The sequence below is a fragment of the Narcine bancroftii genome, chromosome 1 (assembly GCF_036971445.1).
Source record: "Narcine bancroftii isolate sNarBan1 chromosome 1, sNarBan1.hap1, whole genome shotgun sequence".
Lineage (NCBI taxonomy): Eukaryota > Metazoa > Chordata > Chondrichthyes > Torpediniformes > Narcinidae > Narcine > Narcine bancroftii.
The window spans coordinates 385,624,788-385,650,269 of NC_091469.1; the positions used below are offsets into that span (position 1 = coordinate 385,624,788).

General features: G+C 42.7%; 1 protein-coding gene across 8 annotated transcripts in view; it reads left to right on the forward strand.

The window, feature by feature from the left end:
- The window catches only part of invs (inversin), a 313,548-nt gene that overhangs the window by 16,093 nt on the left and 271,973 nt on the right, over window positions 1-25,482 (forward strand). For all 8 annotated transcript variants that reach the window (XR_011349882.1, XM_069913577.1, XM_069913576.1 and 5 more), the window contains exon 2: window positions 1,637-1,729. Coding sequence is in view for 7 of the 8 variants with exons in the window: in XM_069913577.1 (XP_069769678.1) it covers window positions 1,676-1,729 (54 nt within the window). In the remaining variant the exon portion in view is untranslated. The remainder of the gene's footprint in view (window positions 1-1,636; window positions 1,730-25,482) is intronic.

The window sequence follows — 25,482 nt, forward strand, 5'->3', positions numbered from 1 at the left end:
CACTGCTCTACTCGCTATACACCTATGAATGTGAGGCCAGGCACAATTCCAATGTAATTAACAAGTTCGCCGATGACACTACAGTTGTCAGCAGAATCACAAACAGCAATGAGGAAGCAAACAGGAGGGAGATAGATTAGCTCATTGAGTGGTATCATACCAACAACCTTGCACTCAGCGTTAACAAAACCAAGGAGATCATTGTGGACTTCAGGAGGAAGTCGGGAACACGCCCCATTCCTCATCGAGGGCAGAGTAGTGGAGGGGGTCAAGAACTTCAAATTCCTGGGTATCAACATCTCAGAGGATCTGTCCTGGAGCTTCCATGTCAATGCAATCATGAAGAAGGCTCCAGGACAGATGTGAGGTGTTTGAGGAAATTTGGTAGGTCACCGAAGACTTGTAAAAACCTCTACAGATGTAACATGGAGATCATTCTGTCTGGTTGCATCACTGTCTGGTATGGAGGTGCCAATGCTCAGGAGCAGAATAAATTCTAGAGGGTTGTTAACTTGGCCTCCAACATCACAGGCACCAGACTTCACTCCAGCTGGCGTTGTGCTGTTGGGGTGAGCCTGAGGGCCGGCCCGACGAGCTGGTGGAGTGCCTAAAAGCTGCTGACGGTTGATTCCACTGCCCCGATGGTCTGCCCCTCTTGTAGCTCTGCACCTCGTGTCTGGCCTTCTGCCCTGCTTTGCCACTAGCTCTGAGCAGCTGACACTGGCTGCCTTTTTGGCCGAGCTCCTGGGCCACTCCATTGCCTCTGACTTCCACCTGACCAACGCGCTGGTCAAGACCCTCCTGTACAGCATGCATCAAACCACCACTCAGCCCAGCTAGCACTCCCTACCCCCCCCCCCCCCCCTGTGCTCAGCCTGGCCTAGGACGCAAAATATTCTGGCAGCGGCCTTTGGTGGGGGGAGAGGGGGCAATGGATGGCTGGGGAGGAGGGGGGGTGAAGGACAGCCGGGGGGAATGGACGGTTGGGTAGGAGTGAGGCATTTGCCTAAAGAGACCAAAATCAAAATGATTTAGCAATTCAGAAGAGTGTCTGGTCCTAATGATCCCAGATAAAAGGATAGGCATCTGTAATAGCAATCACACTCAGTCCTGTAAAATTTCTATAAGACAGTGGACTAGCTACAGTAGTTACATTTTAATAGTTTATTCACACGTGGTTCCAATTCATTATATTTTCTATTGTACATTTTCTTATCACAACTTTGTGGAGAAATTTATGTGGTATGGGTGGAACTGCGAATAAACAATGCAGTCATTTGGAATGCTCAACTTCATTAGCAACATGAAATTTAGCTGCTCTCATATAGTGAAGTAACGTGAACAAGATTAGTTTTATTTATAAATTGGGTGGTGTTGTCAATGTGATTCATATAATTTGGCTGCCAAATAGTACTTTGAGGTAAAGTTTGCACATATTGCATTCAGAAGGCTTATCATCTGGGAGAAAGCCACAAAGAAATATTAGGAAGAGATTTTTTACTGCCATTAATTTCTCATTTATTATTTGTCAATTGTGAAAAATGCTTGCATATTTTTTTCTAATTTTGAATTCAATATTTATAGAATACATAAAAAAAATCTTGATATTCACTACAGTATATTTTTTTACTTTCAGAAAAAATGAACAGTCTAAAAGATAAACTGTACCTTTTGTATGATCATTAAAAGCACAATTTTACATGGATGGATAAAAGGTGTATCAGCCATGGTAAGCCAATTATTGTTTATCAGTATGTTTAATATTTGTAGTATAATAATGGACCTGCTGTTGTATTTTTTTTGAAACCAATTCTTTATCTGAGCCTTTGTAAGAAAAGCTTCAATCTTTAATTGAATTCAATTTACCAAATTCAGTTCCACAATGTGTGATTGTTACATGTGTGCCAGGTTCAAAATGGCATTTGTGGCAAGAGCGTAGAATTATCACACAATCAACTAATCTCCATCAGAAGTATGAAGGGTGGGCAGATTGTGACATCCATCAGTATTTAATGATTATTTAATGCCATTGTCTCATTTTGAAGCTCGAAGCTCCAGCTAGCACATTTTCTTAACATTGCACAGCCAGACACAGTTATATGAAGAAGCTGTTCCTTTGGCACAACCTAAAGGTTATTTTTGATTATCATCACAGAGTTCCTTTTTGTTTCTCTTATTTCAAGTGAAACTTTAGGCCGCCAGTCTTCTCCTCTTGTATGGACCACAAGGGCTTTGACCAGGCTAAACTAAGCACTCACAACCTGTCTTCAAAATGGGCTTTTTCCATGAGCTTGCCAGCTTGTCCTGTTCCAGTCCCAGCTGCTGCTGCTGAGCTGTAAAAACAGCAGAACTGAATTTTCTCTCTCTCTCTCTCTCTCTCTCAGAGAAAAACCTGTTTGACCCCCTCTCTGCTTGCAAAAGCCAACACGACCCTCTTAGAACAGTAAACTGAACTCTCACAGCCTCAGGCTTCGAGTTCTTTCATCAGTTGCTTTTCAAAATAACAATCCATTAGTGAAGTCCCTTGGGCACTCTTCAAAGTTTTTGCATAGGCTCTCGGAGCTGGCCTGTCTAGCTTGAGCAGAGCTCCAGTATTTTAAATAAGATCTGTTTTGAAGTGTTTGTATGTGACCTACACTTAAATAAAACCTGCCACACTTTATCTCCCAAAATCATATCTATATTCAATATAAAACACAACACGATCTTTTTCTTTCCACTCACATACCTCTTTAATCCTTATGCCATCGGTGCTCTGTGATTGGTAAGAGTTTGCTTAAGGTGGTACATGAGTGGGAAGGGAAGATTGAGAATCACTGCTCTAGACCCAATTGTTACTGAAATATTTTGATTGAGAAAAATTGTCATTGGCCCATTTCCTTTGGAGTTATGAAACCATGCACATAACAAGTCAATTAGGTGCGATTAAAACAGTAGTTTTCAAATGTTTTCTTTCCACCCACATACTACATTAAGCAATCCCTTACTAATCACAGAACAACTATGCCATAGGGAATACTTAAAGTGATATGTGAGTGGAAAGAAAAGAAAAAGTTTGAGAACCACTGCTCTACACCCACAGCTGAACAGCTAAATATTGTTCCACTTCATTTTCAAATTTGTTACCTGGTGGGCCAGGTAACAAATAACAATAGACAGAATAAGTCTGGTGCTCTCTCTCTCTCTCTCTCACTCTTTCTTTTTCTCTCTTGTGAAGAAAACAAAAGGACAGATAGCTTCAAGTTCTTAGCAATAAATATCATTAATAACCTCACCTTGGGTAAGCATGTTGAAAAATCAGTCAAGAAAGTGCACCAATGCAATTCCTTCTGAGCACACTAAGGAAGTTTAGCATTCCCCCTTGGCCCTCAACAACTTCTACAGGTGCACCATTGAAAGCAAACATGATGTGATGCAAGATCAGAAGAAGCAACAGAAAGTAGTGAATGCAGCTCAGAACATAATGCAAACTTTCCTCCCCTCCTTGGACTCCATCTACATCTCTTGTTGCCAAGGAAAAACAAGGACCTATAATACTCCAGGCATTTTCTCTTTCCCTTCTCTCATTGAAGAGAAGACTTGTGTGAAAGCATGCACCAATAAGCTAAAAAGATATTTCCATTGTCATCAGATTCCTGAATGAATCTCTTAAACAATGCAATCTTTCTGCACTTGCTTGGGGCTGCTTGATATTTTTTTCATGGCCATCTTTTTAGATGGCTGCATGTTAAAAAACTTGTCCATCTGTTTGGAGAAGAAGCATTTTTTTCTGTCTTGGGTACTTTATGACAAATAAACTTAAAAACATTACTAAGCTCTTTGTGCTGTCTGCAAATAGAAATAATACACTGAAAATTAGTCCAATTTGTATGCTTTATTGTGTTAATTGTATGCAATAGATCATATCAGCAATCATTCACGTAACCAAGAGAAAAATGGTATAAACATACCGAATTATGACTCGCGTTAATGTTTACTTGGTATTATATTATAGTCATGCAACTAACAATGTTACTGGTCACACAACATTTATTTCCTCACTTGCCATAAGAATTTTAAGCTTTTGGAGGAAACCTTCTTAAAAAAAAAAACACAGTTTGGGACACAAAGTTTTGCACACAGTTTGGGAATATGATATCTCACTAATGGCCTGCACAAGTTTCCCAACTTTTGCTTGACAATGTGTTGTCTAAGTAATTCAGTTGGGGAATAATTTGTAAGCGTGAGCTCACTGCATGGGAGTTGGGGTGGGGGAGATGCTCATATTCTTCTTTGGCTTGGCTTCGCGGACGAAGATTTATGGAGGGGGTAAAAAGTCCACGTCAGCTGCAGGCTCGTTTGTGGCTGACAAGTCCGATGCGGGACAGGCAGACACGATTGCAGCGGTTGCAGGGGAAAATTGGTTGGTTGGGTGTTGGGTTTTTCCTCCTTTGCCTTTTGTCAGTGAGGTGGGCTCTGCGGTCTTCTTCAAAGGAGGTTGCTGCCCGCCAAACTGTGAGGCGCCAAGATGCACGGTTTGAGGCGTTATCAGCCCACTGGCGGTAGTCAATGTGGCAGGCACCAAGAGATTTCTTTAGGCAGTCCTTGTACCTTTTCTTTGGTGCACCTCTGTCACGGTGGCCAGTGGAGAGCTCGCCATATAACACGATCTTGGGAAGGTGATGGTCCAAATAATTTGTAAGCGTGAGCTCACTGCATGGGAGTTGGGGGGGGAGATGCTCATATTAAGCCAACCACAAAACCATAGACTATTACAGCACAGAAACATGTCCCTTCTAGTCTGTGCTGAACCTTTTTTTGCCTAGTCCCACTGATTGCATCCAGTCTATAGCCCTCCATACCTCTCCTATCCACGTACCTGTCCAAATTCTTCTTAAATGTTAAAATTGAGCCCATATTCACCAGCTCAGCTGGGAGCACATGTCACACTCCCACCACTCTATCTGTGAAGAAGTTCCCCCTCATGTTTCCCCTAAACGTTTTCCCTTTCATTTTTAACCCATGTTCTCTGGTTTGTATCTCATCTACCCTCAGAGGGAAAAACCTATCTACATTTACTCTGGTGTCTATCTCCCTCATAATTTTAGATGGCTCGTATCAAATCTCCCCTCATTCTTCTACACATCAAGGAATAAAATCCTAGCCTGTTTAACCTTTCCCTGTAACTCAATTCCTGAAGGCTGGGCAACATCCTAGTAGATCTTCTCTGTACTCTTTCTATCTTATTGATATAGTTCCTGTAGTTAGGTGACCAAAACTGCACACAATGCTCCAAATTTAGCCTCACCAATGTCTAATGTATCTTTACCATAACATCCCAACTTAATACTTTTTAAAGTATTAATGCTTAATACTTTGATTTATGAAGGCTAATATGCCAAAAGTTTTCTTTACAACCCAATCCACCTGTGATGCCACTTTCAGGGAATTGGGTGTCTATACTATATTCCCAGATCCCTCTGTTCTGTTGCACTCCTCCGTGTCCTACCATTCACTGGTATGTCCTTCCTTGGTTTGTCCTTCAAAAATGTAACACCTAACACTTGTCTATATATATTCCAATTGCCATTATTCAGCCCATTTTTCTAGCTGGTCCAGATCCCTCTGCCAGCTTTGAAAACCTTCTTCGATGTCGACAATGCCTCCGATCTTAGTATTATCTGCAAACATTACTGATCCAATATACTGCGTTATCATCTATCTCATTGATAGAGATGACAAACAACAATAGTCCCAGCAATGATCCCTGAGGCACACCACAAGTCACAGACTTCCAGTCTAAGAAGCAACCATCCACCACTGCTCTCTGGATTCTCCTGTCCAGCCATTGTCAAATCCAGTTCACTACTTCACCATGAGTACCTTGCATCTGAACCTTCCTGACTAAACTCCCTTGAGGGACTTAGGCAAAATCCTTCCTTTTTTTTTTGAAGACTTTATTTAAAATTTTATAACATGAATACAATAGAGAATTACATTGAAAGAAAAATTTAAAACAAATTAAAATGGTATGATTACAATATTATCTCAGAAAACTACACAAAATAACCCCCCCCCCCGTTAATTGTAACACAATATTAATAGTCTAACTTAAAATTAGTCCAACCCTCCCCCCCCCAAATAAAGAGTGAAGAGTTAATAAAATTAACAATAGCAAAATCCTTCCTAAAGTCCATGTATGCACATCCACAGTCTTTCCTAGTAATCTACTCAAAAAAACCTCCACAAGATTGGTTAAACATGGCCTGACACCCACAAAGCCGTGTCAGTTTATGGCTATTCAAATAATTGTATATATGATTTCTTAGAGCACCTTCCAATAATTTACCTACTACTGACATCAGGCTCACCAGCCTATCATTTCCAGAGTTACTTTTGGAGCTTTTTTAAACAACGGAACAACATGAGCTACCCTCCAATCCTCCAGCATCGTACCTGTAGTTAAGGACATTTTAAATATTTCTGCCAGAGGCCCTGCAGTTTATAGACTAGCCTCCCTTAAGGTCTAAGGGAATATCTTGTCAGGCCCTGGGGATTTATCCACCTTTATTTGCTTACAGATAGTGAGCCTTCATCCTCTTTAATCTGTATAGGCTCCATGACCTCATTACTTGTTTTCCTTACTTCCCACGACTTTGTGCCTGTTTCCTGAGTGAATACTGATTGGGGAAATATAGTATTTAAGATCTTCCCCATCTCATTTGGTCCATACAGGGACTACTCTAATCTTCAAGGGGACCAATTTTGTCCCTTACTATCCTTTTTGTCTTAATATATCTTAAACCCTTAGGATTTTGCTTCACATTGTCTGCCAAAGCAACCTCATTTTTCTTTTAGGCTCCCTGATCACTTTATTGAGGTTTCTCTTGCATTTTTATACACTGCAAGTACCTTATTTGCTCCATGTTGCCTTTACCTACTATACACCTCTCTTTTTCCTCAAAGATCAAGATTTTCTATGCCTAATAACCTTGCCTTAAATCCTGACAGAAATTGTGTACTCTCAGAATTTCACCTTTGAAGGTCTTCCATTTACCTTGTGCATCCATGCATTCTAGATACTTTCTTATTTCCTCAAAATTAACCTTTCTCCAATTTAGAATCTCAACCTGAGGCTCAGATCTATCCTTCTCCATAATTAACTTGAAACTAATGACATTATGGTTACTGGTCCCAAAATATTCCCCTTCACGTACTTCTGTCATCTGTCCTGTCTTGTTCCATAAAAGGAGATCCAATATTGCATTCTCTCGAGTTGGTACCTCTATAATCAGTGGTTCTCAAACTTTTTCTTTCCACTCACATATCACTTTAAGTAATCCCTTACTAATCACAGAGCACCTATGGCATAGGGAAGACTTAAAGTGGTATGTGAATGGAAAGAAAAAGATTGAGAACCACTGCTCTATATATTGATTTAGAAAACTTTCCTGAACACATTTGACAAACTCTAAGCCATTCAGCCCTTTTACAGTATGGGAGTCCTAGTCAATATGTGAAAAATTAAAATCGACTATCACAACCTTATGTTTCCTGCAGCTGTCTGCTATCTCTCTACAGATTTTTTCCTCCGATTCTCGTTGACTACTGGGCGATCCATAATACAACTCCATAAATGTAGTCATTCCTTTCCTGTTGCTCAGCTCCCCCCATATAGCATCAGTCGATGAGCCCTCTGGTCTGTCCAGCTGTGATATTTTCCCTGCCAAGCAATGCTACTCTTCCCCCTTTCATCCCCATCCCCCCCCTTCCCCCCCCCTCCCTGTTCGATCGCATCTGAAACAACAGAACCCTGGAACATTAAGCTGCCGGTCCTGCTCCTCCTGCAATGAAGTTTCACTAATGGAGAGGGGATTTGATAGAAGTATTTAAAATTATAAAAGGAATAGATAGACTAGACGTGAGTAAATGCTTTCCCCTGAATGCAGGGGAGATTGAAATAAGAGGGCATAAGTTAAGAGTAAGAGGGGAAAATCTTTAGGAGAAATGTTAAAGGATGCTTCTTCACTCAGAGAGTGGTGGCAGAATGGAATGATCTTCCAGAGGAGATAGTTGTGGTAGGGTCCTTTCCATCATTTAAGAGAAGGTTGGATGTCTACATGGATAAGAGGGGGTTGGAGGGTTATGGGCAGAGAGTGGGAGGAGGGGAACTAGTGGAGTTGTTCAAGTGAACCGGCGTGGACTCGAAGGGCCGATATGAACTGTTTCCGCGCTGTAAAATAATATATGGTTACATGCCAATCCACACTCTAAGCTCATCTGCTTTTCTTACAATACTCCTTTCATTGAAATAGATGCACTTTAGAAATTTTTCAGCAGACACAACCTGTTGACTTCTACTGGTGCATGCAATTTTCACATTATTGTTTTCCCCCCTCAACTCTTCTATCTGCTCTGGCATTCTGGTTCCCATCCCCTTGCAAATCAAGGTTAAACCCACCAGAACAGCACAAGCAAACTTTCACGTAAGGATATTAGTCCCCCTTCAGTTCTGATGCAAACTGTCCTGTCGGAACAGGTCCCAAATTCACTGGAAGAGAGCCCAATGATCCAGAAACCTGAAGCCCTCCCTCCTGCCTTTGCCTTTAGCCATGTGTTAAGCTGTATTATCCTCCTATTTTTAACCTCACTCACACATATCATCGATAGCAATCCTGAGATCACAACCCTGGAGGTCATGACCTTCAACCTAGCACCAAACTCCCTGAACTCTCCTTGCAGGAAGGACCTCTTTACGTTTACTACCCAGGTCATTGGTCCTCGACATCTGGCTGCTCACCCTCTCTCCTGAGAATGCTGTGAATTTGATTGGAGATATCTCAGACACTGGCACCAGGGGTCAACATACCATCTAGAATACGAGATCTCTTCCACAGAACCTCTTATCTGTCCCCCTAACTATGAATCCCCTATCATTACAGCTCACCTCTTCTCCTCCCTTCCCTTCTTAGCCACAGGACCAGATTCCGTGCCAGAGACCTGATTGCCATGCTTCCCCTGATAGGTCGTCCCCATCCCAACAGAATCCAAAATGGCATGCTTGTTATTGAGCGAAATGACCGCAGGGGTGCCCTGTTCTGCCTGCCTGTTCGCTTTCCCTCTCCTGAGTGCCACCGATGCTCTCCTCCTGCCTCCTAGGAGTGATCCTGTCCCTGTAACTCCTATCTATCACCCCATCAACCTCCTGAATATTCCTGAGTTCATCTAACTCCAGCTCCAATTCCTTAACTCGGCTTGTCGGGAGCTGCTGCTGGGTGCATTTCTCGCAGATGAAGTCTTCAGGGATACTGCTAACTGCTCTGACAACTCACATCCTGCAAGAGATGCATTCCTCTGCCTTGCCTGCCAGTGCCACTGTTTATCATGGAAGGGACAAGATATATGATAGAGAAAACCTGCCCTTACCTGTGCCTACTTGCTGAATCCTTCTTCTTCCTTGAAAAATGTGGCCCTTACTTACTTCCAACTCCAGCACCACCACCTCATCCCCAACCTCTGTCTCTTTCTTCTCCTTGCACTCCATCCTCTTTTTCACCTGTTTTCCCTTACCTTCATTGTATTCTCTTTTGCTGCTCAACTGTGGCTACCATGGAAAAAAGTTCTGTAAGTGCTGATTTGCTTCCAGTAGTCAGGAGGAAAATCCTAGTAGCAAGTGCCGTTCTCCTGTTTCCGAACATTAATTAAACTAAATTTGTACCTGACGTAACCAATAAAATAAATGAATAAATGTGAGTATCTATTTAACCTGTTACACATTTTATTTCTTTTTTTCTTATGGCACATGGTGTAATTTAATTTATACTATTATTGTTGGTGTACCTTTCATACCTATGTAACTTCATGATTCAAGATTTCTATATTGTCGTGTATATAAAATACATAAAATTGCTTTACTTTTTTGAACAACAAAGGCACACAGAGGCACCACTAGATTAGGGTGCTGAACTTGTGCAGAAGATATAGACTTCAGCTGTCCATGGATCCCACCATCTCTTCTGATGCATCACCTCCTGCAACTTTGTAACCTCTGCCACATGGCCTCCTCTCCATTCCATCTGTGAACCTGAGCTGGAAACGTCAAAGTCTCCTTAGGCACCTGGCTCCAAACTCCCAATACAATTAAGAAGCTGCCAGTATCTAAGTCCCTTCAGGATCCCTGCTTGCCATTGGCACCTTCTCCAATCATCATCCTGATACCTGGTTCCCACAATATGGTCACCTGCAGCCTGGTGTGAGTTCTTCAGTCGCCAAGCTCTGTGCTAATTCACGGCTATGATACCTTACCTTGTTGGATCCTCCCCTTCTCAGAGAGAAGGGTTTTCACCTGCTCTGCTGCCTCGTGCCTGTCTGCTGTTCCCCTGGAGTCAACATTCGTCCATGTCAGGCCACATATTTTTGATGTAAACAAAATCACAACCTACCCTGTTCTACAGGAAGTTTAAATTTGTACGGCAAGGGTGGCCAAATTGTGGCTTGCAAGCTACATGCAGTTCTTTGATATATAGTGTGTTCCTCACGGAAATGTATTGGCTGAGACAGGAATTGTACGAGCTAGTTTTAGAGGGTGAAACTTGCAATCGCTTGATTGTGGCGTGTGTGGCTGTGTTGCATGTAATGAAATTAGAGGAGTGTTAATGTGATCCAGGCCGCCCACCGTCCGGAGCTCCCAACACCCCAGCTGCGGACTCTCACCTAAGCCCTGGCCACCCGCTTATCTGAGCTCCTGACACTCTGATCACGGACTCTTGCCTTAGCCCTGCCTGCCTGTCCACCCACCAGAGCTAACATCCATGCCGTGGTCTCTTGCCTAGGCCCCGGCCACCCACCCATTCAACCTCCCAATGCCCCGAACTCGGACTTATCACCTGGTCCCATCTGGCCACCTGCCCATCAGAGTTCCCAACGCACCAGCCTCCCTCTCACCCGACCTCTCGATGCCTCGAATGCGGACTTACCGCTGATCCCGCCCATCCATCCGAGCTCCCGTCACCCCAGCTCCTCTCCCATCTGACCTCTGGATGCCCTGAACGTGGACTTACTACCTGGTCCACCTGCTATCCGAGCTCCCAAAGCACCAAAAGTGTTCTTACCACTCTGTCCTGGTCACCCACCCACCCATCTGAGCTCCTGATGCCTAATGCAGGTACGTAATTCTGTCAAAAGTATGTATGCAATGATCACCCCCCTAAATTACATGCATGAATAAATATTATTATGTTATGTATTTCTTAATATTTATATAAATTTTTTATTACAATGTGCACGTTAGAGTAAAAACATTTCATGGCTTGCGGCTCTGAAACATTTGAAGTTTATCGTATGTGGCTCTTATGTTAGGCAAGAGGGAAGAGGAGAAAAAAGCTGAAAAGTGATGGGGGAGGCTTCTGTTAAGTCCCTCCACTGTCTTTTTCTCTGTCTTTTCCCTGCCCTCTGCCTTCTTTCCTCCAACTTTACACCCCCTTTCCTCTTATTCAGAAAGCTACCCCTTCCTGCCATAACTTTTCTGCATTTTTCTCTTCTGCCTTCCCCCACAGCTTGTGCTCCTCTCCCTGCCCCTTCCCCCCTCCCCCAGCTTTTTGTTCAAGTGCCTGCTTGCTTTCTGTTCCTACCTTGCCGAAGGTTCAGCCTTTGTCCTATATAGTACTTTGGTGTATTGCACTGCAATCACAGCGTGACTTTCCTGTGTAACACTAGGTGCTTTCGAACTGCCTTGTAAAATGGAGTTAACTGGGCAATTTCCCTGGTTAGCATCCCACTCACAAAGCAGCTTGAAAGGGTCAGACCTGGTCAGCATCATTCAAAGTCATCTGGGTTCCTGCCCTACCTCTGAGATAGTCAGGGAACCCAGTTAAATTTACCCAGGATGCATCCACTGACGGCTTGAACAGCAAAATGACCGACCCGGTTACTCCTGGATGAAGTGCCTGCCGCATTCGGTGGGGGGGGCGGGTTGGGGGGGGGGGGGAGGAAGAGAGGGGTCACTGCCACAGGGCCCGGGGTGGAGAGAGGGGGGAGAGGTTACTGCTGTGAGGGGAAGAGAAAGGGGCCACAATTGGGGGGAGTGAGGTCGCTGTCATGGAGGGAGAGGTCAATTTAGTGGGGGGGGTTGGGGTGGTGCCACGATCATCGGGAGAGGGGTCGCTGCCGCGGTGGGGAGAGGAGAGAGGTCGCTGCCGCCGTAGGGGAGAAGGGAAGGGATACTGCTACCGGGGGGGAGAGGAGAGGGGTCGCTGCCACAGGGGTAAAGAAGAGGGGTCACTGCTGTAAAGGGTAGAGGAGAGGGGTCAGAGGGGTGACTGACGGCTGGTGGGGGGCAAGGGAGACTTACCGATAATTCCCCTGAGTGCATGCTGCATCACTTACCATGTCATTCCGGGGATTGTATCTCCCTTAAATCGTTGGGTTGGCGATTTAATAGGTCCATTCCCCCTGCAGTTGAAAAGATGCTGGATCACCTTTTGCCCCACTAATTGCAACCAGGTCTCTTTGGCTTAGCTTCGCGGACGAAGATTTATGGAGGGGGTAAATGTCCACGTCAGCTGCAGGCTCGTTTGTGGCTGACAAGTCCGATGCGGGACAGGCAGACATGGTTGCAGCGGTTGCAGGGGAAAATTGGTTGGTTGGGGTTGGGTGTTGGGTTAAAATCACCTAATGAATCTACTTTTTTTGTATGTGTGTGTTTAGAGAAGAGGCTCGCGCCTTTCTGTTCTTTGCTTATTCCTTGAAGAGGGATTCAGGCCTGAAATGTAAAACCGCCTAAAATACCCGAATGCAGCTGTCGGGAGGCCACCTGAAAGTGCAGAACCCGCCCCTGAGGAGCACTTACCTAACCCTCTCCGGCTCCGAGTGCTCCACTTAGGGACCTGAAAGCAGCAAGGGAAAGCAGCTAGCAGCTTTCAGGTGCCTAGCAGCAGGCGGGCTGTTGACAGTCAGCTGGCTAGTCGGTGACACCTACCCTCCCCGCAGCCGACGGCTACCTTCCCCGCTGCGGATCGGGGACAGTGTGGGACAGGAGTCCCCACTGCCGACACCTACCCTCCCCGTTCCCTGACAGTTCCTTGGTGTGGGACTGCAGGGCTGGAGCGGCAGGCACGGGACTACAGGGCTGGAGCAGCAGGCACGGGACTACAGGGCTGGAGCGGCCGGTGCGGGACTACAGGGGCCTGAAGTCCTCACCAGCAGCTCCAGCCCTGTAGTCCTGCGCCTGCCACTCCAGCCCTGTAGTCCCACACTGGCTGCTCCAGCCCTGTAATCCCGCGCCAACCACAATTTGGTGTCGGTTTATAGAGAATGAGGAAGGCTTGTTAGTTGCAGTTAATCTTTCATATTGATTTTTGTATTCTGGAGAGAGTTCTACACTATTATCTCTCAACATTTGCGACCTTAAACCTGATAAACCGAAACCTGCAGAAATTCTGTCATAAATTATCACTGATCAAGAGGAAAGCATACATCAATAGGGAGCAATGTACAGAGGTATTGTCCTTGTGAAAACAAACCAACAACTATTTTGTGGATGACAATTAAAGTTCATTTCTTTTCCATTATTTTCATGTAGTGCTGTGACAAGATGCTCTATAAACAAGCCGTGACTACGGCCACAGGAGCTGGCGTTTGATCAGACGCGGCTGTCCTTCAGCCGGCACGTTCAGGTGACATAAAGGCGTCTTCTCCGCAGCCACCTGAACGTCCCAGCTGCACTCAAGCACCTTAAAGCGATTTTTACCTCCTATGGACCATGCAAGACTGGCTGAGTTCCTCCAGCATATCTATATTTTTATGCTGAAGAGGCTCAACCTGTTTAACTAGGTCTGAGGTACAAAGCCAGACAACTCTGTTCAACTAAAGTAAATTTGCAATTAATTGCAGAAGAAAATTTGCATCACTTTGGATTGACTTGGCTTATGCTTTGATGCATAAATGAAAATGTGTAAATAGAAATGTTGTTCATTGTGTTCATTCCATGAGGAATTTGCACAGAAATAACAAAGGGCAGTAAAACCTCCCAGTATCCGGCACAAAAGGTACTGAGGATGCTGGATATATGAATTTTCCAGTTGCCCGAGACTCAATCTTACAATGCTTAGCAAACACAGGAACACCTGCATTAAGAATAAACAGTTTAAAAGACAAGACAGGGCAAAATGTAAAGTAATATTAAAAAAAAGTGTTGTAGTTCTTAATGATGTATAAATAGTTCACTTTAATGAGGGAATTTCAGTAACTTACAAAATTTAAATTTGAACCCTGGAAGTGTTGCACTAACTGCTATGCTAACAGTGCCGCCATCATAATTAACCCTCCTCCCCCAAGTGTAAGATGAAGCCATACTAATATACTTAATAACTCCCTCCTTTCTCTTTCCATTTCTCTCTAGACTCTTTTCTCCAACACTTCCTCTCAAATTGCATGCCACTGTATCCCAGGTGCAAGTAATTGGAAGACTCCCTTGTTCCGGCGTCATCAAGGAAAGCGGCCTCCCAGGCAGGAGTGGAACCTTTGGCTCAGTGGCGTTCCTTCCTCGCCCCTCCTATCATCTTCCCTCCCTCCTCGCCCCTCCTATCATCTTCCCTCCCTCCTCTGCACACTGGAACTCCTGACGCTGACTCCGAGCCCTCCCCTTGGCTTACAACTGCATGCGCAAACTGTACTCTTCAGTGTGTGTGTGTGGTAGGCCTAGGGGAGGATTCGGAGTTAGGACTCTGGCATTGGGAGCTCCAGTGTCTCACCAGTGGGTGTTCCACTGGCCCGAGAAGCCTCCATCGGGATCAGCTGCAGTGGTGGGGATGTGTCGGGGATGGTGGTGGCAGTGGTTGGAAGGTCTTAGTGATCAGAGGTGGCTTTTTTTGGTGAGAATTAAACATTTTGATGCTTAAAAAGTCTTCCCTAGTTGTTTGTTGTTGTTTAAACATTGATACAAGTGATTTGCTGTTGCTACTGGGCTTTTTTTAAAAAGTGACCAGTTCACCGAAAAAATAAAAAACCCCTTATCCAACCATTTCGGATAATTGGAGTTGCACTGTTCTAATAAAAAGTCTTACTAGGCAGGGTTAGGGAGACACTTTGGGAGGGTTGCCCAGCAGAAAGTGGCGTCAGCCGGTTCTTCATCCTGGCTGACAACATTTTATTCAACAATTTTACTCAAACTTTATTCAAACAGCTGCTGTGGGTGGGGCATAACCATGACACTCCGCTGGCTGCAATCTGTTTGCTCCCATCTTCACCAAGGGGTTGTGTGTTGCTTATTAGAACATTTACTTTTACAATTTTAAACTTTTATATTTTTATTATTCTTATTTACTTCCTCAATTTTTTTGCTAGTTGTTTGAATTTTAGATAACGGGGATTTTACTGTATTTTTTTTTGGATTAAAACATGAAAGTCTGCAGGCACCATGATTGAAGTAAAAACACAATACTGGTGAAACTTAGCAGGTCAAGCAGTGTACAGTAAAAGTTTTAAAATCTGGACTGCTTGGTCCAGATTTTCAGGATTCTCAGGCAGTACTTTTAAAATTCAAATTTAAGGAGAATAAAAAGGTAAATTTTGATTATTTATTAATGAAATATTTTTACATATAAAGTACAAAAAATTTTTTTCTTGCTTTTCCATCACTTCCGTGTGATCGCTTTTTGCCACTGTATATCTGTGTCGCTTATGCATGCACAAAAAATCCCAGGAGTTTTTGAGAAGTCCATGTTCTCGGGTGATCTGGATTTTTCACATCCAGATTTTTGAACTTTTACCTGTACAATACATAGCAAAGATAAAGATTTATAACCAACGTTTCGAGCTTGAGCTCATTAAAGTATGAGTAAAATGTCTGTTCGGGTACCTTGGATCAATCTGCTGTGAGATTAGGGTGTGGAGGAGTGAGATGCCCATCGTGAAAAATGTAATTTGGTGCCAGAAAGCTGGGAACCATTAAAGTGGTGGGATCAGGAATGTTGCAAATGTTGGTAGGAAAAGGTAAGGGAGAAATATAGAGTCATGGTACAAATATTATGTTGAGACAAAAACAGGCAGAAATAAACAACCAGAACTGTGCTGCTTGTCAATCAAAGAGTGGTGGGGGTTGGGGAGGTGGAATAGAGAATCAAGTGAATTCTCGATGGTTGAGGAATTATGACATTTAAGACTGTAGGTAGAACTTGAGAAGAAAAGTCTTTCTGGAAAACAATGGTCGGATGGTTTCTGGTGTGGTTATTGACGATAGGAAGTTATAAAGAAGCATCAGAGAGTTGGTGTTCAGAAGTCAATTCCCAAATAAAAACTGGCATTTCTCATCAGTAGGTTGATGATATTGGTCCTTTTTTGAGTCAAGTGTGCCAAATTCAGAGTGGGATAGATGACTACATAGTTGAAGTGGGAAAAATGGAAATGGTCAATATCACACTGGCATTGTGAGATGACAAGGACAAGTAATCAGAAGGAGAATTTCTAGAAAAAGGTCCACTGTCTGGTTAAGTCTTCAAACTTAATGTGACATTCCATTCAGATTTCATTGAGCTGGAAATGTAAGGAGAAGGAAACAGAACTCTTCTATCTGGTTCTGGTTGAAGGAGGGATGGGACAGAAGGGATGAAAACACACCAAGGGTTAGGATTGGGAAGGGAGTGTCCGAGGATACTAAAATTTAGAAAACTGTGGAATTCAAGAACTGAAGCCATGGAAGAATAATGGAATCAGAACCTGATGAGTACCAGATCGCAGGCTATAATTCTGGAGATCCAGAATACTACACATAGAGCAGGTGGGACTTGTGAAAAGCCATCTCTCAGGCAAATTGTAAATTCTGGATGAGAATACAAACAACGAAGGACACATGACAGCTGTTGCAGGGCCGAAATGACAAAACCTGCGATAAAACCAAATCCAGTGCAGTCGAAGACACCAATCTCCACTCCCAGATGAGCTCAATGCCTTCCGCACCTGAATTTACCACCAGAACAAAGAAGAACCACTGCGCACCCTCACATCCCTTGATGATCCTCTGCTGTCAGTATTCAAAGATGATGTATGGTCTGCCTTCAGTAGGGCGAATCCAAGGAAAGGATCAGGTCCGGGCAGAGTACCTGGCCAAGTACTTAAAAACCTATGCTGACCCATTGGCCAATGTATTTACAGATATCTTCCACATCTCATTCTGACAGAGTCTGGTACCCATCAGGTTCAAACAGGCATCAATTGTACCAGCGTCCAAGAAGAATATGGTAACATGACTAAATGACAAGTGACCAGTGGCACTCACATCCACAGAAATGAATTGTTTTGAGAGGCTGGTGTTGAAGCATATCAGTTCCTTCCTGCCTGAGTAACAACATGGATCCATTCCAATTTGCCTACCGCAGCAACAGGTCATCTCACTAGCTCTCCACAAAACCCTGGAACACCTGGAGAGCAAAGATGCATTTATCAGGATTCTCTTTTTATTGACTATAGTTCAGCTTTCAATACCATCATCCCATCAAAACTGATCAGCAAACACAAAAACCTGGTCTTCAATACCATACTATGTAATTGGGTCCTTAATATCCTCACCTCCAGAATCCAATCAGTGAGGATTGGCAAGAAAACCTCCATTAGTACTGGAACAACACAGGGCTGTGTACCTAGCCCCCTGCTCTATTCACTTTATACTTGCAACCGCATGGCTCAGTCCATCAAATTTTCTGATGATACTATGGTAGTGGGTTGTATAAAAAGGGGTGATGGGTCAGCAGACAGGAAAGAGTTGGAAAACTTGCACTTATTGTCACCAAAACCAAGGAGCAGATTGAATACTTTAGGAGGGGAAAATCAGAGGACCTTCCTTGGACCCAACACACTAATGTCATTGTCAAGAAAGCACACGAGTGCATCTACTTCCTCAGGAATTTGCGGAAGTTTGGTGTGATGTTGGAAACCTTGGCAAACAACATACTTGCCTTCATCAGTTAGGACACTGAAGTATTAAAGCCAGGATGTCATGTTGCATTTTTATAAAACTGTAATAAGATTAGATTTGGGGTGTGTTTCTGGTCACTGCGTTACTGAAAGGATGGCAAGGCTTTGGAGAGGGTGAAGAAGTTAACTAGGTAGAAGTTAAATATGCACCCTGACAATAAATTGGAACTTAAACTTAAGTTTTAAATTGTTGACACCGAAATAAGGGGGAAAAAATCTTTAAATAAAGCACTAAATGTGGTGAAGAATAAAATCGAACAAGGGATCAAACATCCAATACCTGCAATATTTTGTTTTCCCAAAAGCAGTCACTGAGTAATGGCTTTAAAGGCCTTCATCTAAATCTAATATAAACAGGCAATATAAATCAAAACACTTGCCATTTCCTCACATTAAATGAGAGATGTAAATGTAGAATAGTAAAGATAGGAGGAACATAGTTTCATAAGCACAAGTCACAGCCCAGTGATAATTCAATACATTGGAAGACTTGTCACAGTCTGTTCTAGAATTTGATACATTTGCAAAGACATTGTGATTTTTTTTCAAGGGGAGAACCATTCTGACTGCTGAAGAGAAAGCAGCCTTTTTAAGCAGCTCTTGTGGCCGACCATTTTTGTGGAATTTAGAGCAAAGCATGCTCTGTGACTGACTGGGTCTTTTCAGTGGATTGACCTGTGCCAGTAAGTAGGGTCTTTTTGAGAAGCAAAGATCTTCATTTTATTTTAACTCACAGTGGAGGTCACTTGGAGAGACTGCTTCATTTTAAGTATGATTAGCAGTGAAGTTACTTGGAGAGACCAGTGCCAGGGTCTTGGAAGCTTTGTGGAGTTCGAGAATTGCCAACAAAAGGACCAGGAGTGTTACGGCCACAGCTCATGTGAGTTTGTAGCAGCCACAATTCCAGTCTTCCCATCAATTCAACAGTAATTCTGGGTGTGAGATTTTAAAAGCCTATGCTTCAACACTGAATTTGTAGATTCTGGCCTCAACTTTAATGGTCTGGGTCACACTCACACTCACTCACTCTCTCTCTTTAGTGTTAATGATAGTTTAAAAGTTAATACTATAGCTTAAGAATGAGAAATAAAATTAGTAGTTTAAAATTAAACATTGTCTATTGCTGCTCGTTATGCATGGTTCGTAACTGGAGGAACTCAGAGGATATTATCCAGATTCATAAATTCAGACAAAACATTTCAGTTAATTGACAGAGTTGCAGATTAGCTTCAATGACCTTGCCCTAGCTCTGATTTTTCTTGTTTATTTTTTGTAGTATGATAATGACTTTTATTATTCCCATACAGAAAGTCTTAAAGCATGTCGTTTCTTTCTTCACAAGAGACCGACCAGTCACTCTCCACCACCACCACCCTACTCTGCCAAGCAGAACTTGTTCTCACTCTTATTAATTTCTTTGATTCATCTAATTTCCTTCAAATCAAATGGATACCTGCATGGGTTCCAGCTATGCCTTGCTGTTTGTGTGCTTTGTAGAGTAATGCATGCTGCAAGTCTGCACAGGCAAGACCCCTCAATTCTTTCTCCACTGTATTGACATCTATGTCAGAGCACTTTGTCTTATGCACTCATGAGGAGCTCGTCAACTTTATTCACTTTGCTGCCAACTTTTACCCTGATCTCAAATTCACCTGGTACATCTTTGATAACATTCTCCCCTTTCTTGATCTCTCTGTCTCCATCTCAGGAGATGAGCTTTTCACCAAAAACCCACCAATCCCAACACCTACCTTGACTATACTTCCCCACACCCTGTCCCTGCAAGGATTCTATTCCCTTCTCACAATTTCTCCGTCTCTGCTGCATCTGTTCCCAAGATGAGGTCTTCCAGTCCAGATCATCTGAAATGTCCACCTTCTTCCACAAATGTGGGTTCCCCTCCACCACCATCAACTCAGCACTTATCCATATCTCCTTCTTTTCAAGTTCAATTGCCCTTGCCCCCACTGCTTCCAAACATAATTAACATAGAATTCCCCTTGCCCTTGCCTACCACACCACCAGTCTCCACATCCAACACATTATCCTCTGTAACTTTCCCCTCTTCTCCCTTCTATATTGCCTGCTCCCTCCATGACTCTCTCGTCCACTCATCTTTCCCCACCAATTGCCTCCCCAGCATTTTCCACTGTGGCTGCAGAAAGTGCCACACTTGCGCCAACACCTCGTCTCTCATCACAATCTGGGGCCCCAAACTGTCCTTTCAAATGAAGTAACACTTCACTTGTGAGTGATATACTACATCTGGTGCTACCTTTGTGACCTTCTCTGCATCAGAGAAACTGGGCACATACTGGTAGTTCACTTCATTGAGAATTTTCACTCTGTCTGCATCAGTGACTGGGATCTCCCAGTGGCCAACTATTTCAATTCTGCATCCCACTGTCCATGGCTGTGTGTACTGTCCCACCAAGACCACCCATAAATTGGAGAAACAACACTTTTTTTTCCCATCTGGGCACCCTCCGATTGGCTAGCATTAACTTCTCTGGTTTCTGTTAACCTACTCTCCCTCCTCTCTTCCCTTCCCCTTGTCTTCTTTCCCTTAGCTCTCCACACACTTTCCTTTGTATTCACAGAGCCACCCCTCTTCCCCCCCCCCCCTGCTTGGTGCTGTGCTCTCCCTCCCTTATCCACTTATTACCTCCTGCCTTTGGGTCCATTTTGTTAAGGCATCTGCCGACATTTTTCCATACTTTGATGAAGGGCTCAAGCCCAAAACGTTGGTTATGTATTTGACCTGCTGAGTTTCTCCAGCATTGTGTTATAACTTCAATCACGGAGTTTGCAGACTTTCGTGTTTTACTAATAATCGTCTGTTCTCTGGTCTGGTTGATATTCATCGCAGTGTTTTGTCACGGATTGTATTTTTAGTTTTAGTAACTTTTGTGTAAGGTGTTTTTTTTCTTCTCATCTCACCAGTATTATTCCCCTCTCGCATTTCAAACTATAAGAAGTCACACATATAGCATCCCATTTTGAAATGTGCAAGAGGTTGCATCTTGCATGAAATTTAGACTGCTGTTGAGAATAGATATGAGTAATGTTGTTGGCTAGCCCTTTGGGTCTTAATATCCATACAATTAATCACATAGTAACAGATAAAGTCACAGTTGTATAGAATCTACAAAACAAACATCCTCTAATAAGTGATGGCAAATAAAATTTTTAGTGTTCAGATTGAGTCATTTTAAGAAAAAAGTGGCTTGTAATATATATTTCTTGTGGGAGGCCTAAAGGCATAAAAATTAGCATTTTTCTCTGGATTTAAACTATCAAAAATTGGACTGGATGGTCAGATTACTTTTTAAAAAAACTGCAATAAGCTTTAATTATCCACTCTTCCATTTCCTTCGGGCTATGTTGGGATGAGTTACTGTAGGGTTGGTTGAAAAGCATTCCAACTGTCTTGTTTTTTTTTCTTCATGTATCTGCCTCATTTCACTTCAATTTTGTATACCTATGTTTTATACATGCAACTTGCAAAAAATGTGCTATACATAATGTGTACTGAACGAAGAATTTTGTATGATTTCTTTTTAAATAACTGGTCATGTCTTGTACCTGGAAAGCTGTTCAATGTGGTGTGCAGTGACTCTTTATATGTGTGATCTTTAAAACATCTGGCAGTCAAAACAAAGAACAATAAAGCACAATGCAGGCACTCTGGCCCACAATGTTGTGCTAGCTTATGTAAGCCTGCTTTATGGTCAATCTAACCCTTCCTTTCTCACAGCCCTTAATGCTCTTTTTTCCAACATCTATATGCCTTATCCTTATTTGATCAACTTCCACCACCAGCCCCAGCAGTGTGTTCCAGGCACCTACTATACTCTGTGTAATGAAAAACTAATAAACTACCTCTGATTTCTTTACTAAGCTTTCTTCCACTCACCTGAAATGTATGCCCTTTAGTGATGCTCATTGCTGCTCAGGGAAAAAGGTGCTGGCTGTCCATCCAATCTATAACTTTCATCATCTTATGTACCTCTATTATGTGCCTCTCATTTGCCTATGCTCCAAAGAGAAAACCACTAGGGCACTCTACTTTGCCTTGTAAGACGCATTCACTCATTCACTATGCCTTTGACTTTCACTCGTTATTAAGTCTTGTGGTAACCTTCCAGCATGGCACATATCAAAAGTTTTGGACTCATGAATTCATCAGTTAAAAACTAATGGTTCTTCTGCACTGTTTTTATCTCCATTGGAACCACTTGTCTCTTTATTTGCTCTTTAACACTTTTTTGCTTTTCACCACTATCCCTGTGATTACATAATCACCTTTGTTTTCAACTGTATCACAGAATTTACCTTTCATTCTTTCTATCAACTCTTCTTTCTTTGCATATTAAGGCATATTTTATCTAACTTTTCCCAGTTCGAATGAAAGGTCATTTATCTGAAATGTGACTTCTGTTTCTCTGCTTCTTGATTTGCTGACCTTGTTTTCAGATTTTCAGCAGCGACAGGATTTGTGATTTCAATAAAATGTTGATATAAGATTGACAATTAACATGAACCCTTTTTTATATTTTAATTTGCTTTCACTGCCATTTAATTTGTAGTTTTATGTTGTTGAATTAAATGTTTTGTCTGGAAAAAAATTCAAGGGAAGTAAAAGCAAATTACTGCAGATGCTGGATTTTTGAAATAATAATCAATAATCTGCAAACAGTTAATTTTTTTGCTTAATGATAATTTTCTGAAAATTGAAATCTTTTTACAATTTAGAGCAAGTTTCAAGTGATTTAATATTGGTTGCCATTTAAAAGAAATGGAGATATTTTCAGTGTAAAGGAGTTTACTACCAAGAGCTATCTGGCACATAATTTGAAATATCTAAATGTGTCTCTGGATATTTAAGTGTTGAAAATTCACATATTGACAGACATTTGAAAAATTGAAATTCATTTTGAAAAAGTGGTGGAAGATGCTTGGTATTCAGTGGAATAGTATTATGGTGACCATGGCAACTATTCTATTGACATCAATTATTGTAGATTTGAACTGATTAAAGACACTCAATTGAAATTGAAAAGGGATAAAATTACCAATTTGAAATAACATGGAATGTAAAGGAGCAGTTCTGCATGATTATTGTTGATCCTAGAATGTCAATAAATATCCATGCATTGAATTATAGAACACTACAGCACAGAAAACAGGCTATTTGGCCCTTCTGACCTATGATGAAACATCATTCCGGTAGTCCCATTGACCTACACCCAGTCCATAACCTCTCCCATCTATGTATCTATCCAATTTATTCTTAAAACTTGATATTAAACCCACATTTACCACGTCAGATGGCAGCCCATTCCATACTCCCATCACTCTCTTAGCAATGAAATGCTCTCCAATGTTCCTTCTAAACCTTTCCCCTTTCACCCTAAAGCCATGTTCTCTCGTATTTATCTCTCCTAATCTAAGTGGAAAGAGCCTACTCTCATTTACTCTGTCTATACCCATCATAATTTTGTAAACCTCTATCAAGTATCCCCTCATTCTTCTATGCTCCAAGAATCTTTTCCCGTAACTCAATTCCTGAAGACCTGGCAACATCCTGGTAAATCTTCTTTGCACTCTCAATCTTATTGATATCCTTCCTGTAATTAGGTGACCAGAACTGCACCAAATACTCCAAATTTGGCCTCACTGCACCATAACATCCCAACTCCTGTACTCACTACTTTGATTTATGAAGGGCATGATGTCAAAAGTTTTCTTTACAATCTGTCTACCTGTGATGCCACTTTCAGGGAATTGTGTATCTGTGTTCCCAGATCCCTTTGTTCCTCCACACTCCTCCGTGCCTGCTGTGTAGGTCCTACTTTGGCTTGTCCTTCCAAAAATTCAACACCTCACACTTCTCTGCATTAAATTCCATTTGCCGTTTTCTGACCCATCCAGACCATCCTGTTGATCTCTCTGCAAGCTTTGAAAGCCTCCAATCTTAAGGCCAGGCCTCCACCTTGAGGTCAGCTACAGGAGCGGATGGAAAACTAAGAACTTAACTTTCAGACAGCAGCCCATTTCAGAGGCGCCTTGTAGTGCCCTCTGGATACGACGCAATTGGTGCCGTAGCTCCACCATCATAAAAACTAGGCAGATCAATGGCCGTCCTTCCTACCCATAATCCCCCATGCAGCTGGAACTTTTCATGGGCGATTATGGGTAGGGAAGACGGCCATTGCTCTGCCGCGTTTTGAACTGCAGAGAGCGACCCCGAAGGCCAAAGTGGCCTGCTGTCGCTGCCCTACCGGCCCCCGCTGACAGCTCCAGCTGCCCTGAGGGCTCCCGCTGTCCTGTTGACCCTGACCTGGAGGGAGAGGGATAAGTGGGGAGATGGGTCACGGGCTGATGGCATCATCACCATGCCCCTAAACATCAGCTTAGTGCAGCTGTACATTCAGATTGATTGGTGGAGTGCTGCGCTCCGCCGATTATCCCTCTGCGAAAGGGGTTGGATTATGTGGGTATGAAATTACCTCAGCACATTCAGAGAGGTATGTGTTTAGGCATTTTGGCAAAGGTTGTCTGCCTTTACATTTGGACTTTTGCTCTATCTGAAAAGGCCTTTAGTGTCATCAGCAAATTTGCTGATCCAATTTACCATATTATCATCCATATCAATGGTATAGACAACAAACAACAATGGTCCCAGTACCAATCCCTGAGGCACACCACTAATCACAGGACTCCAGTCTGAAAAGCAATCAGCATGTTTTAGTGATTTTGTTTTTTTAACTTTTAACTATTACTTTTCTCATGTCATCAAGTACATTGCTGGGATGCAAAAAGTTTAAATAAAAGATGCAAACTAAACACAATTCACAGACTCATTTTGACAATAAACAATTCGTATCCATTGTGGTACGAATTCTCTGGTTCCAAGCACTCGTGTTATTCAGCAGACCCACTCTATCTGGTTGGGAGTTTGAAATAGAATCAGAATCAGGATTTATTGTCATGAACAAGTCATGAAATTTGGTGTTTTGCAGCAGCGTCAAAGTGTAGACGTGCATATTATAACCATCTTACAACATGACTATAAAAAAACCAAAATAATAATGCAGGAAAAGTAAGGCAGAGCCTTTGGTTCACTGATTATTCAGGAAGAAGCTGTCCTTGTTCCACTGAATGCGCATCTTTAGGCTCCTTTACCTAGGAGCTCTAAAGCTCTCCATTGTACACCTGTAGAAGTTTACAAGAGTTTCGATGACATACCAAATCTCCCCAGACACCTTACAAAGTATAGCTGCTGGCGACCCGCCTTGTGATTGCATCAACATGGAGGCTCCAGGACAGATCTTCAGAGATGTTGACACCTTGGAATTTGAAGCTCTTGACTCTCTCCACTGCTGAGCCTTGATGAGGACTGGGTTGTGTTCCCCTGACTTCCTCCTGAAGTCCACGATCATCTCCTTGGGTTTTGACATTGAGCTCAAGGTTGTCATCATTCAATGAGCTGATCGATCTCTCTTCTGCACTCTTCCTCATTGCCATTTATGA